Here is a 17,277-nt window from a genome sequence, read left to right on the forward strand (position 1 = left end):
GAAGGTTGGTCTTGTGAACTGATGAAGGTGGAATTCTCAGAACCAAAAGGGAAATCCAGCTGTTCATTTGTTTTTGGGGTGGTGGTGGGCATTTGCAGGGAATTTTCAGTTATTGAGAAGGCTATAAAATTTCTGACTGGGGTGGGGAAGAGAATGTGGCTCATGTTCACTTATCTGCTGAGGATGAGAGGAGCAGCAAAGGTTTTAAACAAGTTAGTAAAAAAAACCGTATGTCTGGCTACCCGGGATGAGCAAGAGTGGCTCTGGACAATCAGGAAGGGAAAATTCTGTTTGTGGCAAGAGATCTGGTCTTTTTTATTTATTTGAAGACGATGACATGCTACAAATGTCTAATGCAGGCATGTTTGGGCAAGTGGCTAGTAAATAAAAATAATGTGAGCTGGAAACTTTTGTGGGCTTAATTCCAAGTCTTTAAATAAAAACCTGCAGGGAGGTTGAATCTGGCAATCTATTAGGAAGTACCTTCTAAACTGCAAGAGCCATTCCATTGGAATGTGCATCTGAGAGGCTGGGAAATATCAAGAGAATGTTGGTCCCTGGATCTGCCAAGGAAGGTTAAATGAAGGATGTCCTTTCTTGGGATTTGGGGGGTGAGAGGACTGTTCTGGATAATCTGCCGGGTTCCTTCTAAGTATACTGCTTCCTACACTTATATATTTTCTGATTTTTTCAGCTTAATGCTTCGGTACAGAGGATGCTGTTTGTATGTTTCTCTGTACAGGCAAGGTAAAGCTATACTTCTCTATGTGGGAGATTCAAAGGGCCGCGGATGTGTATAGCTGATGTTCTTTCAACCCCGAAATCTGCATGCGCTCCTGGCTTTATCTCACATGGGTCTCCCTGTTCATACCACACAGGCTGCTGTGATTTTGAGTCCCGCGCAGGCCACATTATATGCATGGAGGGAGCAGAATCTCAAGCCTTGAAAAGGGGGGACATGCATCGCTCACCTTGCGCTTGGTTTAGTATCAAGTCAGCAATGCAGGGAGTTGCTGTTTGGCTGCGCCATCATTAACAAAAGCTGCCAGGAGATGCTGCCGACATTGGGACCTGTCTGGCAGGGCCTCTTATCACTGGAATCCATGTGGCATAAAGAGGACAGAGATGGCAATTGTGGCCGGCACAGAAAGGGCTTCGCAAGGCATCCTCCCAGTGTGGGCTCTTACTGGTTATGACAAGGCACCCTGGTGAGATTCTTGGCAAATGCAGAGCTTAGCTGGTAATGACAGGCTGCTTGCGAAAACCACGAAGAAGCTTACAGAGAGTTGGTTCTGGTGGCTCGTTTCTCAGCTGTGCAACATTTCCTGGGAGCTTTGGATGCCTTCGCTGCTTGGGCTGGCTGTCAGTAGTTTGGCTAAAATGAATTGTGGGGTGGGTCTAGCCAAGGATGCATATTAGACTTGTATTCCATTATACTTTTCCCGCTTGAATTATGCCTTTACCCACTACAAGCCCTCAGTTTGGATAGACTAAAAATGTGGCATGAATGAATAAAGACTAAGTGTTTACACATATACCAAAGTTGAATGGGGGAAAATGAATATTTGAAATGTCTTATATTGAAGCAGGCTACTGCTGCGTCTAGCCCTGTGCTGCTTACTCTGACTGGTAGCTCCTCACCAGAGTCACCAGTAGGGCCCCCTCCCATCACCTGCCACCTGAGCCTTCTAGTTAGAGTTGTGTGGGGGATTGGACCTCCATGTAAAGTGAGCCTTGCCGTTGAGCTATGGCCCCTCCTGAAATGTTTTGACTCCCAGGTTCCAGCATTAAGTATTCGCCACAGAGGGCACCAAATCTAGAGAGAAGGCAAGTCTCAGCAAATTGCAAATGCGGGCTGAACAAAGGAAGGAGCAGGACAACTCTGGTGTCTCGTAAAGTTAAGCGAGAGGGAAAGTAAACTTGGCTGCAGACTAGGCTACCTGATTTGTGCAAACTAGGTTGCCTGTATGTCAGGAAGGACCACAGAAACGCTTGATGAAAAGTTAGGGAGTCAGCACAGTGATGCTGCTGCCAAGGTAGCCGCCTCTGAACTGAGTTACTTTAAGAAATAAGAAAGGAAGCAGGCATGGGAGGAAGTGCGTGTTCTGTAGCCTAGTCAGCATGCGTGCAGCCGTACTGTGCTGAACCTGGATCACTCCACTTATCAAGAAGGGCAAGGGAGGGGCAGGCAATAATCCAAAGCAGAGCAAGAGAAGCCATTGGAAGCATTGAGAATAGATTGGGGGTGGGGCGAACACGCATGCAGCAGGTGGTGATGGGTTCACTTGGCTTGGAAATGACTGCAGCCTGTTTCCATAATACTTTCTGCATGGGATATGCAGGCCTTTAGCTGCGCCGCCACATACTGAGCTTTTCCAATGGATGCCAAAAATACAACTTGAAGTGGGCAAAAGTTGTTAGGATCCCATTGCCACCTGGGTTGAGTTCGTGGCCACAGAATTTTACATGACATGATTTGTGTGCATGGTGGCAAGGCAGAATGGGCTCAACGTAGCCAAAGGATGCAGTTGCTGTGTGCAGAAAGGGTTGTGAGAATAGGGTCCAGTGAGTGAAGGGGATGTCACTGAGGATAAACGTGTGATTGTTCTCCTTTTCTCCTGTGGATAAGATGAGAACTCTTTGGCAGAAACTGCAAGGGAAAATATTTAATCTGTATGTTAGGAAGACTCTCTAGCTGCCAGATTGGTGGTTGCCTTGAGGCACAGTGGTGTGTCTCTCTCACTTGGAGGCCTCTAAGAGCAGGTTGCAGAAGTTCAAGTCCCTGGGACAGGGCTCTGTTTCTGTGATGTTATTGAGGAGACAGGGTGACCAAGCTGTGACATATGTTCCTCGACAGACTGAGAGGCACTGCACAGGCCCCTGGGATTCTTCCAGTTGGTGAAGTTTAACCCTCCACCTGGAATTTTAGCATGTCTTTGCATGGTTGTGAAGACCTGGAATTCCCAGGACACACCTGCACCCAATCTTTATTTGCACTTATGAGGCACATCTTATGAACCTGTGGTCCACACTCTGGACAAACTACACAACTTGAGTCCAGGCTAGTCTCTGCCCATCTGCTTGACCACAAGTGCGGACTGTACACTCTTCCTGGTGGAGTAATTGTGTCTTGAAATATACTGTTCTTCCTTTTTGGGGAGACTGATATAGGGACCAAGTTGGGGAACTGCGATGTCTCCTGTTCAAACATACTTGGAAGATGCTTTTTCTCAGCCTGAGTCCTCCTCATATTCAGTATGGGGATAGGAACTAACGTCCCATTTAGAATCACTATAAGGATTAAAACAAGGCAGTATATTTGAAGTGTGCAGAGCACTCAAAAGTGCTATATAAATGTCATGTAGTGATTTGAGCGTTCCTGTGCTTGTGGAGCTGCAGCCCCATGCACAAGAGAGAGAGGTATCAGCAGACGTTGTGTCAAAACAACAAGAATGAATTATAGAAAACAGTTAGCAGAGAACATTTATCATAATCTGACAAATGCCTGGGGAAGAGAGATTTTTACTTGGTGTTGAAAAGTTGTTAATAATGACTGCTCCAGCAAGGTGGACCTTGCTGGGGGAGCATTCCACAAGCGGAGAGCCACAACTGAAAAGGCCTCTTCCCTCATCACTACCTTCTGACCCTCCCTCCAAACAGGCAAGCCTGCAGTGTTGTCTAGAGGTATGGCACCCCTGTTGCAGGTTGAGGTTGGACTGAAGCAGAGAGTAGCGTACAAAAAACCTGCTGTGCAGTTTGTTGTTTTTATCCCCGTATTGCGGGCTGAGAGAGAGTCATGTATAACAACCCTAATATATATACTTTCCAGGGAGGTGGGAAGAGTCCTTAAGAATGTGAAAGGAAAGAAACCCAGACAAAACACCTTGAATGGAAGAGCAATTAGTGCCGTAAAGTTCACTGTTATGCCCCTATTGCAGGTTGGAAGGCTGTGCAGAGAGGCAGGGAGGGAGAGTAGCTTACAGGAGCAATATTGTTAATATTGCAGGGTAAAGGAGGACTACTTGAACTGCTTCCTCCCAGGCCAGAGCAAACACTTAATTGCTTGGAGATGCCATTTACTTGCATGCAGTCTGCACTTCTTAAATGTTAAAATTTGGAGAGAAAAAATACCTAAAAGTTGTTTGTGAAGCTAGATCTGTCAGAGTAGAGATGCTTTTCTTTGATGCTAAGGCCCAGGTAACACTCTCCCTTCCGCCTGAAGATTTTCCTGCAGGAAAGTGTGTGTGCGTGCGTGCGTGCGCGCAAATTGCTTGAAACACAGAAGTGCTATCCAAAATGGTTTATGATTGACTGTGATCAGTAGGAACGCCTGTGCAGTCAGAGCCATAGGAGAAACTTTTGGACGAATCTGCTCTCCACACACTCCCTAACTTGGACAATCTGGAGTGACTTGGTAGATAAGAACAGCTAAGGGCACCCCATGACCTAGGGGTGCATGGCCTTTTGCTAATGGCCTTTAGCTTCCCACCTGACGTACATCAGCAGTGGGGAACCTGTGGCCTCCCACAGCCACTGTAGCCAGAGAATGATTATTCTGGCTGGCATCCGTCTGTCTCGGGAGACAATGGAGAAGTGCACCTTTGGGGATGAAGTCAAACTGTTGGAAGGTTGCAGGGCCTTCTGTGGTAGAGATCAATAGGAGAGAGACATGTTTGGTTGCAGCTGGGGTAGATGAAAGAGTCTGGTTGCGTTGCTGTAGATGCGCCATGGTGCTGCTTCTCTCTGCGTCCCTCCCAGTGGTCACTCTTCCTCTGGTCACTGCTGTGGATACATGACCTGAGTATCTGTCTCCAGGCACTGCAGTCGTCTGCAAGGAATTCTCACACAGCGAGGTTGGTGTTGCCAGCCTCCACATCTCATTTGCAGACATCTTTGTAACACAGAGCTTGTCTGCCAATAGGCCTGGTGCCTGAAGCCAGTTCCCCATAGAGCATGTCCTTGGGTATCCTGCCATCTTCCATTCTGTGGACGTGACCAAGCCAGTGTAGACATCGCTGAAACAGGAGTGCGAACATACTTGGATTGTGGTCATGGGAGAGCATGTCTTTGTTTGAGACTCTGTCCTGCCATGCAATGCCCAAAATCTTTCTGAGCCAGCACAAGGACACAGAGCAATGGCTCCAAACTGCAAGAAAGAAGATTCCACCTAAACATTAGGAAGAACTTCCTGACAGTAAGAGCTGTTCGACAGTGGAATTTGCTGCCAAGGAGTGTGGTGGAGTCTCCTTCTTTGGAGGTCTTTAAGCAGAGGCTTGACAACCATATGTCAGGAGTGCTCTGATGGCGTTTCCTGCTTGGCAGGGGGTTGGACTCGATGGCCCTTGTGGTCTCTTCCAACTCTATGATTCTATGATTCTATGATTCTATGATTCGAAGTGGAAGGCATTGAGGCATTGCTCCTTGTGGCTGTAGGTTGCCCATGACTCACTTCCATAAAGCAGCACACTTAACACGCATACCTGGTAGACCTTAATCTTTGTATTGGTCATTAGCATCCCATTCTCCAATACCCTTTTGGAGAGGTGAGCCATTTCTTCCTTGCCAAATACACTTGTGCAGCTCAGCATTGATGGTCATGGTGGAACCCAGATGGTCAAAACTGTCTCCCACCTCAAGTGTGTGGTCCCCAATGCTGATGTGTGGCACACTGGTGATGTTGTCCAACAACTCCTGGAGGTCCACAGGTTCCTTGTTCCAAGGATATAGAGGGTGTCTCCATCTGTCTCATGGTTCTGCCCACACCACAAAATTCAGCTTTGAAATGGGAACTAGAAGTGAGAGCTCTGTGTTACTTTAGACATTTCTTATCTACGTGTAAGAAGAATCCCATGGAAAATGAGTTCCCTCTTCTCTCCCGACCTGGACACATAAGAGTGAGTGTGGAAAGTCAACTGTTTGTTCCACATGGTGGAAGGTGCTGTAGGATCTATTCTGACGGACATTCTTTTTATTTGTGGCTGTGTGCTGCATGTTTATTCCAACCTTCCTCTTGGGAGCTATGGGTAGCTTATATGCTTCCCACTTGCGTCCATTAATTGACCTTTCTGTGAGCATCTTTGGCCAAAAGGCGATCCAAAATTAAAATTGTTGTGCTTGCGACAATCCTGTGAGGTAGGTTAGGCAGAAAGATTGTGATTGGCCCAGGGTGTCACTCTGAGGATTTTGAGAGTGTTGATTTTGGGATTGCTGTGAGAGCTGCTCACTTAGGGCCACACTACACATTAACAGCTGCATGACAGCTGTCAGAATGCGGATTGTGCTGAATCTTAGAAAACGTAGTGAATCAGTGAGGCACTCTAAAGTGTGGCACAGGTGGGATGGTTGTGTGTGTCGAATGCCTCCCCACCCCCCACACTTAACTACCAAAGTCACATCCCCCCTGATATTTTTGCCTTGGTGAGAATTGCCTGATGCCTCAGAGACCTACCAGGAGAAACATGGTGGGTGTGGAGTGAGAGATGTGGGAGAAATATTCTGCACATCTCTCCCACCCTCTTGCTTTTCTAGCTGACTCGTTTCCCACTAGGAATCCAGTGGTAACTGGTTTCTGACACATGGGCCTGCCACCCTCACATCTAGTTTGGCTACCTGGGCAAGTCCCAGATACTTGCAGTGATGGACACTGTGTAAATGGTTACAGTAATTCAAGCTGCTGAGGTTTGTGGTGTTGGTAGTGAAAGAGGTGGAGAAAATATGCTGGTCTGCCCCCTGTGTGCATTTTAAATGTAATTATTTTATAGAGACTAGAATAAATAGCAAGTAGGGTGCAGAAGTCTTGTTTTCTTCCTTATTTTGGATTTCTGTTGCATGTTCAACATGGAGAATCCTCTGCCATCCTTAAATCTTTTCATGCCCGCAATACACTCATCAGAACGGTGTGCATTCCACTTAAAAAAGAAAGGTGGAATTCCGCAGCCTGTATAAACTTATTTAATTTGGACCTGTTGGTATAAATTCTCCTGTTCTGCCTAATTTATTCTGCTTTTGCAACTCATGGGGGAAGGAGCCCTGCAAGGCATGGAAACTCCATCCCTGACCACAGGCAATCTTGTCCAGCTCCCAAACCTGACCCCTTGAGCTTCCATCATGCACTAGTCACACAGTTCCAAACCTATTTTCACAGCCATAAGGGCTAGAAACTTGAATTTTAAACTGAGATTCTCTGGAAGCTGAATTCTGTGTTCGCATTGAACTGCTGCGTACACATAGCCTTTACCTTCCCCAGTTTTTTACAGGCAAGCAACTGGGGCTGTGACACTTTTTCTTTTGCGCATGGCTGAGCAGGGATTCGAACCGGGACCTCCTGGCCACACCGGACTAAGGCAGGCTCCTGACATCTCCCCTTGCAAGTCTCCATATTGTTGTATGTCCCCTTGGTACATTTGCCAAAGGAGAATGGGGTGCAGGGTCTGTTGGGTGCTTGCTGTTCTTTGTGACAGGCCCCTTGTGGTACATCTCAGCGTGTGGATCATCCTGTGGCTTGTGCAAATCTGAATTTCAAGGGGGTTCTCTAGGCCGTTTTGTCCTGCAACCCGTTTTATAAGCCAGGCAGGCTTGAGGCTGTGCAGAAGCCATAAATTCCAGGAAACTCCCTGCAAGGCGCATCTCAGTGGGGATTTGGGGCTGGGGGAGGAGGCAGGATGAAGCCACACTTCCTGCCTTGTGTGAGCAGATCTGTCTGCAGCCAGCGGGACAGGAAGAGGAAGAGGGAGCGCTCAGGCCTGTTCTGAAGATGTTTGTCCTCAAGAAAAATAAGGAGGGAGAGAAGGGAGGGAGGGGGTAGAGCAACTTTGCAAGGGCCTGTTTGGGGAAGGGAGGCCAGGGTCCAGACCCTCATAACTTTTTGGCTTCAGGCCGGTACACTGAAAATGAAGGGATCGCTGGGGAATGGATGGAGCAGTTGAATAAGCCTGCTAGGGTGCTTCTCCATTTTAAAATGGTATATGTGCAATTTTGTTGTTGCTCCCAAGCAGACAAGAAGACTCATAAAAGGGTAACTAAAATGTCCAGGTTGCACTTTTCCTTATGAAGAACAGCTTGAAACCATTCAGCCTTTGCAGGATAAATGATGAATGAAACAATGAATGGGTTATGTTACCCACATTTAGAAAGTCGTGAGTAGGGAGAAAATGCTTCCCTACGGGTTGCAGTTCCTTTGGGTTCTCTTCAGAAATGGATAAGCAGCAGGTGGACGCCAAGCAGGAGAGAGCATCTCTTTTCCCCGTATCTGAATGACTTATGTCAACAAGAGAGGAATCAGCTTTCTAAGGGAGGCAGCAGCAGATACTTAGGCAGTAGCTTTCCAGGAGTCTGAAAAAAATGTTTGAGAAGTTCTAAGACCAACCCTTTTTTAAAAAAGGTGTCCAAGCAACATCTTTTTCTGCCTTTCCTATAGAACTCATTGCCACAGGATGTTGAGAGAGCCAATAACTGCTTTTAAAAACAGGTTAGATATATGAGTGGAGTATAGATTTGTTTGTCAGAAGCGCAGCCTTTCTCTGCAGAGGCTGTATACCCCTGGCTGCCAGATGCTAAAAGCTGAAAAGAGATAAGGGGGTTCCGCTCCCACGCCCTCCCCAAAATCCTCACTGGATTATCTGGTCTGAGGCTCATTTGCAGAGGTAGGCGGGCCAGTGATGGTCTTTGCTGCCTTTGAAAAGCTGTTCAAAGAACAAGGCTAAACAGAGCAAAAAACAACAACTCTGTGTTCATATGCCCAGTGGCTCTAGCCCATTACTAGGGATGTGGTCTGCCTATCATTTCAGGAGGAAAAAGGCAGACAGAAAACCCATTAAAGCAAATGCCTCGGAACAGGGGCTCTCATCGAGTCCTGCTCTGTCAGCCCTTGCCGCAGGGGTCTTTCAGGGAGGGGTCCCTCTGCTTTTCCGTTCATGCAGGCTCTTAACTGCCTTTATGGTGACGCTGATGATTTTGAAATCTTGTGGCTGACCTTTCCGGCTCTGGAAGCCATCCAAGGCCTGTGCCTTAAAGCAGAGTGAAGGTTAGGAAGGAGGGAGGGAGAGGAGGAGAGAAAGAGGGTGCACACATGAGAATGTCCTCTTGACCGCGGGAGTGGGAGACAGGAATGCAATCAATTCCATAGGAAGTGCCGCGGAGATGCCAGGCAAAGTTTTCTGCGACCTTTGAGAGGGTGTGTTTGTTCCCCTTTCAGCAAATATGAACCCTTAGACAGAGTATTATTATTCAGCTGGCAGACCAGCAGGAGCACCCTCAAACGGGCACCTGCCACCTGTGGCACCAGGAGATAAGAGAATAAAAAGCACAATTTGCCAGAAACATCCCCTGCACAAAGTCCGTTGGCCCACGCAGGAGGCAAGAAAGGATGTATCTCCTGTTAACTTCAGCGGAGTCTCTGCAGTGGGATTCCCCACCATATCAGTTTGTTCTTGGCAAGACAAACCATCTCTCAACTCTTTGGTGGGATGAACTGCTCCCTTTGCTTTTGTTCAGCTCCAGAGGTGAACAAGTCTCTGCATTTGTGGGAGCAGTGCAGTGTGAATGACAAGTGTGCATCCTTAAATATGTATAGGCGCCTGGGAGCCTCACAGATGCTCACCATTATGCATAGAGAGAGGTGCATTTTTGTTTAGTTTGTTTGGTGCTTTTCATGCTGTGGCAACCAACTTAACTATGCAAAGTGTGGACCACTTTTGCTACTGGGCCGTTAACGGTGAGGATCACTTTCCGTTATTCAGCACCAACATCTGATTCTTGGAAGTTTGCTGCTTCTGAAGAAGCAAGCTTCTGGATAGAAATAAACTGTGTTTGCTCAAATAGCAAGTTCCTGTGGCGCCTTAGTATGGCACTTGCCTAGAGGCTCATTGCACAACGAACTGATAAATATAACAAATGAATATAAATATTTATTTATTGCAGCAGAAACTCTCATGGACTAGAGCCCACATGATCAAGTGCCTGGAGTGGGAGAATGAATTAGGGAGGCTCCTTAGGCAAACTGTCTTCCTTCTCTCTCTCTCTCTCCCCCCCCGCCCCCGCTTCCCACCAGCACTGGGGTAATAATGCCAGCCTGTCTTATGGAGTTGTTGTAAGATCATTGTGATAATGTATGTGAAGTGCTTGGAGCATTTGGAAATAGCATTAAATATTAGTATAACCATCAGTAAAAATAATTTGTTAAATAGGACTTTAATAGCATTTTAATGGGGGCATTTTATATGCATTTTCTAATTTTACTTTGCCGCTCTTCTCTCCACATTTCCCGTTAATATCATTTCTGTGTTGGGTTCCTCTCGGCCAAGGCTGGCGAATCTCTGGCCCTCTAAATGTTATCGGGCTTCAACTTCCACAATAATTGGCTATGTGAGCATGCAGCTTTCAGGTGGGGCTTGTGGCACAATTACCTATTATTTCTTTATGGTCCCATCTTCTACCACACCTGTCTCTGGGCCTGTGGTCAGGCTACTTTTCTCTCTGTGGTCGTTTGCCTGAGAGACTCACTTCTGTAGACCACTGTTTAAGGTGAGCAGATGGAAGTTACTCTCCACCCGGTTTCAGCCCTATGTGATTTTCTCCCCAGGGGAAGATCTTCATTGCCAGCCAACTTGTTGGCTCTACACTCTTGAGTAACTATTGTCACAAACAATAAAAAACAGGGGTTGCCATATGTCCTCTTTTTCCAGGACATGTCCTCTTTTTCATGGGTAGAGCTGTCATAGTGATTCGTAGTTAAAAGCAGAAGTTGGCAAACGCATCCTCTTTTTTGCTCTTCGAAATATGGCAACCCTACCAGGCAGGCATGCCAAAGGCACACATCTCTTTGCTAATTAAGAAAAAGTGGACCAGGAGTGGGGAGTGGGAGAATGCAGGTAGGTTGTATTGCTTTTATATTTTGATACAAAAAACTTGAACACAAAAAAACATGCAGAATAAACCCATACCATATTCAGAACTAAAAAAATTCAGTTTCCCCCCACCAGCATCCACTGACCCTCCTTTCCCCAGAGAGCTTAATGTCCTCAGCACAACCAAAGCATATTCATAGTACTTGCTTACAGCAGGATCAGAGATAGGAGAGGGAGAGGGAGTCAGTGCAAACACGTATCAGGCCTAAAAGAGCCAAACAGATTTGTATTGGATTAGAACCAAGCTATTGCCACCTTATGCATTTACATATTCAGTACAGGAGTACTTTATCCCACAAATGGATCTCACTTTCTTGAGCTGCTTATGTATTCTCATTTTGCAGGTGAGGTTTTAAAATAAAGGCACTCCCCACACCCTTCGCTACCAGTAATCCAAAATAAAAAATTTAAAGTTCTTCTAGAATTTGGCTATGGTGGATCAGGTATCTGTATTGTGTTTTTAAGCACTGGTATAGTTAGTTCCAGAGGGCAATTCATGTTAGTCTCTTGTAGCAAGCATTCAGATTTTTGTGGCTGCTTGTTGTTGTTGTTTAGTCATTTAGTCGTGTCCGATTCTTCGTGACCCCATGGACCAGAGCACGCCAGGCCGCTTAAGGACTAGTAAATATATGATGTGGCCACTTAAGGACTAGTAAATATATGATGATATAAGCTTTTGTGGATTCACAGCCTTGTGTCTGACTAAGTGGGCTTGTGTCTGTGAAAGCTTTTGCCAAAATAAATTTGTCAGTGTTTAAGGTGTCACATGATTCTTTTGATAGCTTTTGCTACAATTACTAAGGTGTGTTTTACCAATAAATACTGCAAAAGCTCTTAATATGTACTGGATTTTGTGAGTCATATATCTTCAAGTAGTTTTTTCTTGCTTACTGAGGGTCTTCCTTAAGCCCCCACCCCCCCCGGCACAAAAATGAAATGGCACTACTGCTGATTCTTTGGCTATGGCTTTCTTGAATTTTCCCCTTAAAAAGCATCTCCTTCACCTATTGGTCCTTGATCCTCTTGCCCATCCTTGCTTCATTTATTCTATTTTATTCTTCAGTTTCTTTGTTTTTGCTGCTGTTCTGCCCAAAACAGCCACGTCCTTGTATATTTTCAAAAACATCTAGGCAGAGACCACATCACATCCATAGTCTGTGCAACACCTGGCACCCGGATGGCACTAGAAAAATGTAAAAGAGCAGCATCATATTGGTGGCATAGTTGCGTTCAGATGTGGGAGATTCCAGGGTCAAATCCTCACATAGCCAAGAACAGCGGCGTAGCGTGGGTTGTCAGCACCCGGGGCAAGGCAAGTAATTTGCGCCCCTAACCCCTAACCTGCCGCCGCTGCCAGCTTCTTCTTGCTGCTGCCTGGGCTGGGGTATTTACGGTAAGGTAGCCACGGCGGCGGCAGCAGGTCCGTGTCAGGTGATCTGAGGCGAGTTGCCGCTGGTGCTGCCACCCAAACGACGCCACTTGCCCGGAGGAGGAGGAGGGCAGAGAGGCGAGGAAAATGCAACATGGCCCAGCAGCTGCAGCAGCAGCGGTGGGGCTGTGAGGAGGGGCTGCCTGGCGCGCCCTCCGCGGCTCTGATGCGCGGGGGCCGCGGCGAGCGCTGAGAGCCGCTGCCTGCCGGACGCCTTCAGCCCGGACGCGCGCACAGCTCGTCGGTTCCGCGAGACATGGGGCTCTGCTATAGCGTGCGCCCGAGGCTCTTCGGCGACTCCGGAGGCGGAGAGCGCCCCCCCAGATGTTGTGCCCAGTGCGGCCGGCCCCCCCTGCACCCCCCACGCTACGCCACTGGCCAAGAAGCTCCCCAGATGACCTTGTGTGGGTCACACTTTCTTAATCTACCTCCTGGGATTGCTGGAAGGATAAGCAAGATAAGACTTAGACATGAATGTTGTGTCCCCTGACGGGGGCGATGGCAGGGAGATGCTGCCGAGGGGACTATGAATAATATCCAGGATACAGGATCTCCTGGTTCTGGTATGTATAATAGGCTCCAACCACAGCAGCTTGTTTTCCTATGCCCAGTTCCTACAAGCGTTCCATTGTCTGCTACCTGCTTCTAGCAGCTAACCTGCCAGTATGCGCAAGCTTTGCCCCATCTGCATGGCTCGTATAGCCAGGCTGGTGCAGGCAGCTCTCTGCCACGGGGAGGTGGATGTCAGGCAGGGCAAAAGCAATCTGTCCCTGGAAGCAGGCCTTGCCTAATTGCCCTTAATTAAGCTCTCTGTCATTCGTCATCTTCACATCTTCAAACAGGAAGCCTCAGTGGGAAATGGGCTGTGCTGGGGAAGTCAGGGGCCAGGATTTAGGGGTGGGGAGAGAAGGGTGGGTGGTTGAGGGCTGGTAGAAAGGCGGAATCACCCTCAGCCCTCCCTTTGGTTTATCTTTTAACCCTTTCTTGCTCCCCTCTAGGATGAGACATCGGTGAGCAGTGAGGACTTTGATATGAGTGACTCCACATGGATGTCAGCTGACCAGCATCTTAACTCCAGTTTGAGTCCTAGTCAGGAGGAGGGGATGCGCAGCCCGCAGAACATCCACAGCCAGGAGGATGGTGAGTGCCCATTAAATCTGATGGTGTTCAACGTATTGTAGGGATTGGGTTAATAAGTAACAAGCCCTAAGATCTAAAATATATATATGAGAATTTTAAAAATTTCTGTTCAGAGCATAGAGAACATATTTTACAATCATAGAATCATAGAATCATAGAGTTGGAAGAGACCACAAGGGCCATCGAGTCCAACCCCCTGCCAAGCAGGAAACACCATCAGAGCACTCCTGACATATGGTTGTCAAGCCTCTGCTTAAATGATGTTTCTTTCATTGTTGCAAGGTCTTAAAACAAAAACTACTGTTCCCCTGCCCTGTTGTCAGTTCAGTTGCTTGGCTAAATAAGAAAATATGTCTTAGAAGAAACCATCCTGCGAGGTCATCTCCATCTTCAACTTGTTATAAGCACAGGTGGGAGGCATGACTGGCATTTTTCCCCACAGGTGGAATCTTGTGGGTGCTTCTGCTTTTCCCACCCTTGTGACTCCCCAGCCATCCTGGCAACAGTCAGGGCTGAACAATACTTGCAGGATCTTGAACGTGACTAGCTCTGCTGCGGAACGTTCCTCTAACTAGAATAGGTGCCGAAGTCGAGGGCCATGTAGAGAGATCTCATGCCATGCAGGGCTTGCAGCTGGTTGTGGCTTGAATGGGAGGAAAGCGTGTGAGTGGAAGTGGAGGTTAATCTCCCTGGGGAGGGGAGCGCAGGTAATTAAGAGGGGTCAAAGTTGAGCTGTGTGGGATGCATGGGAGGAGGCTAGCTGGGAAGGGGAGGTGTTGTGTTAACTCTGCAGAACTTGTTAGCTTTTGAAAGTAAATAAGGGGGTGGAAGTCGAGGAGTTTGGGTCAAAGTTCATCTCCATGGCATTTGGATTGACTCTTGTTCTGGTTTCTTGGAGAGCTTGAATCCTTCATTGTCCCCAGAGGCCTCTGCACAGAGGCAGCTGGAGGAGCCCGAGAGGAATTGCCTGGTCCCAGAGAGCACCCAGAGCTGCCTTGTGCTGCTCTGAGACAGGGGTGGGGTAGGAAGAAAAACCTCCCTATGTTTAAAGCAAGAAAGGGCCATTGTCCTAGCACACTCCCTGGCAGGGCCCATGGCAGCAGGGCATTGGGGCCTTGTTCCTTTCTGCCTCTATGCACACGGAGAGCTTGTTGCAAAGTCTCCACCTTTGACGAAAGGCTGGTGGGGTTCCTTAAGGTCTCAAAATACCTTGGGAAACTTTCGAGCAGAATTTGCTTCTTTTGCTGTTGTTTGGAAACTGATCAGACCTAACTAACAAGCCGCTGGGAACTGTCAGGATAAGCCTGCCCAGTTTGTGAGCAACCCTACCGAACAGTGCAGCCCACCATGATGGCCTGCAAGATGCTTGACAGCCTCTCCCATTTGTGCAGCCACAAGTAGCAACAAAATCTAGAGGCTTACTAGGCTCAATGGGTCCTGGCTCGGAAAAATGGTAATTGATCCAGTGAGTCAGAAATCTGCCTGCCACCATGGTAAGCATCCCACTGCCCTTTGGTGAAGGTGTCTCTCCTCTCCAGCCTGGAGTTGAGGAGGATGCAGGGACCATCCTCCACAGCTGGGCTGAGCTTCAGACTGCACAGTACAGCTGATGGGAGCTTGAGAGGAAGGCTGGTGCTTTCCTTTTTTGGTGCTCTTTGGTTGAATCACACTCAGAGTGCCCTTGCTGTTTAGTGCCAAAACAAAAACCCACCCTTCCCACTCAGCTCTTCAGGTGGCGCTGCTTTGACACTTGGCAGCAGAGGCACTCTGAGGGCCTCAATAGGCAAGTGCCAAAACCAGTCCAGCTCCAAGTCTGAATCTTGAAATGGGGGGGGGGGGTGTCTCTGCAGCTTCACTGGACTTTGAAGACCCTCGAACTCCAGTGTAACTACAGGGACTTTGCTTATCTTCCTCTACAACTGTCAGAGGACAGGGGTCAGCAATTCAATCCTATGTGCATCTAGTTGGAAGTGGATCTGTTTGAGTTTTATGGGATTTATTTGGAAATAAGTGTTCAGAATGCTTCATAGGAGAAGGTATGTTCTGGGGAAAGGGTGTATGATGGATAGGAGATGAATGCGCATTGGGATGGTGTTACAGTGCCCCTTGGAAGCTTTCTCAGAGGGTCTTTCTGCCGGATCTGGGCCCTTCTGCACCAGCCTAAAGCTGCAGCAGTAACTAGCTGAGACTTTCCACCACCCCACACATACTTTCCATCCTTGCTAGCATGCGCTCCCCAGCTACAGTTAGGATTGCTCTCTTAACTGAGATTTATCAGGAGAACCTCACTTTGCAGTGGCAAAAAAGCAACTGGGTAAAAGATTTGGCAGGCCCAGCAGAAACAAATACAGTGTTACCTTGGTTTGCAACCACCATCCATTCCGGAGGTCTGTTTGTAAACCAAAACAGGTTGTAACCCAATGCGTGCTTTTTGTTGTTGTTGTTCGTAATGGGTTGTAATCCAAAAAAAGGTTGCAAACCGGGACATGCACTTCCGGGTTTGACGTGTTTGTAATCCAAGACGTATGCAAACCAAGGTACCACTGTATACACACCTCTTGCATTTTGTATTTCCTAAGCACTCAGTCTAGTTATTCAATTTGCTCATGAAATCTAGGAAGATAGCTGCCTTATACTGAATCGTATGATTGGTCCATCTAGCTCAGAATTGTCTATGCAGACTGGCAGCAGTTCTCTGGGCTTTCGGACAGGGATCTCTATCAGCCAGAGATTGAACTGGGACCTTTTGCATGCAAAGTTTGGCGGTGGAGACATGCATAAGTTTCACCAAAGAATGTCAAGATCCTGTCAAAAGGGGAATAATATAATCCTAGAGTTGGAAGGGACCTTGAGGGTCATCTAGTCCAACCCCCTACAATGCAGGAAGCAATAACACAAAGGAGAAGGTATGGTTTTGAGAGGAAGAGCCTGGGCAGTAGCTGTCAGGGTTCAGGTTCAGGTTTGGAGAGGTGCTGGTGTCCTGAAATCACTACGAGGCCTTGCACTTTGGTGCTTGTTGGTTGGGCTGGTAGATGGAGTATTGGTGTTGGTACTGGGGAAGCAGAGCTTGAGTCTCACTTCCGCTGCCATGTGGTATTGTATGAGCTCAAGGGTCTGCCTCAGTTCTCCATCTGCCAGAGGGACACAGTAGCAACCTCTCTCATTCTCAGGGGGTTGTGTGGGTAAACCTACTAGAAGTAAGTCAATGGTTAGGTGTCAAGGAGTGCAAGAAAAGTTTGTACAGTAAAACGTATTGGGAATTAAAACAGCTTTGGATTTTATTGATGGTAATTATAATGAAATATAGAATTAATGTGAGCTGCTTTGAAAGTCCAATGAGAATAAGCAGGATCAAAATCTTAGAACAGTGGCATAGAACCTCAGTCTCAGGAGCAAAATGTGGCCCACCCGTGTCTGTCCCCTTGACTCCCTGAAGGTCACAGGATGCTTTGCATCCTCCATTGCTTTTGTCTGGTTGGAATGTGGCTCTGAACTGCGTTGAGGCCCCTTTCTGCATGGATGGATGGAGAGAGGGGGGAACATTTGACTTTTGCAAGGGTGTACGAAGTCACTTCCATTGCTCTGCCCACCTTTGCCTCTGACCCTGCTGCTCCACAGATATGTGCGATCCCCGACCAAGATTGCCCGCAACAGAACACACTCCACCGCTGTCTTAAGAGAAATAAACATCAATAGTTAATAGCAAGGAACTCAAATTGCAGGGAAATGACTTCAGAATGTTCTGAAGGGCTTTTGCCATCGCTGCCCTTGAAACACATAGCACCCCTGTTTTTCTCCTAAGGG

General features: G+C 47.5%; 1 protein-coding gene across 6 annotated transcripts in view; it reads left to right on the forward strand.

The window, feature by feature from the left end:
* NOL4L (nucleolar protein 4 like) overlaps window positions 1-17,277 on the forward strand; it is a gene marked incomplete at its 5' end in the record, with an annotated part of 145,986 nt that overhangs the window by 97,211 nt on the left and 31,498 nt on the right. For all 6 annotated transcript variants that reach the window (XM_081867679.1, XM_081867680.1, XM_081867681.1 and 3 more), the window contains one exon: window positions 13,332-13,473. In XM_081867679.1, the coding sequence (XP_081723805.1) occupies window positions 13,332-13,473 (142 nt within the window). The remainder of the gene's footprint in view (window positions 1-13,331; window positions 13,474-17,277) is intronic.

The sequence above is a fragment of the Podarcis erhardii genome (assembly GCF_964252035.2).
Source record: "Podarcis erhardii genome assembly, chromosome: 6".
Classification (NCBI taxonomy): Eukaryota; Metazoa; Chordata; class Lepidosauria; order Squamata; family Lacertidae; genus Podarcis; species Podarcis erhardii.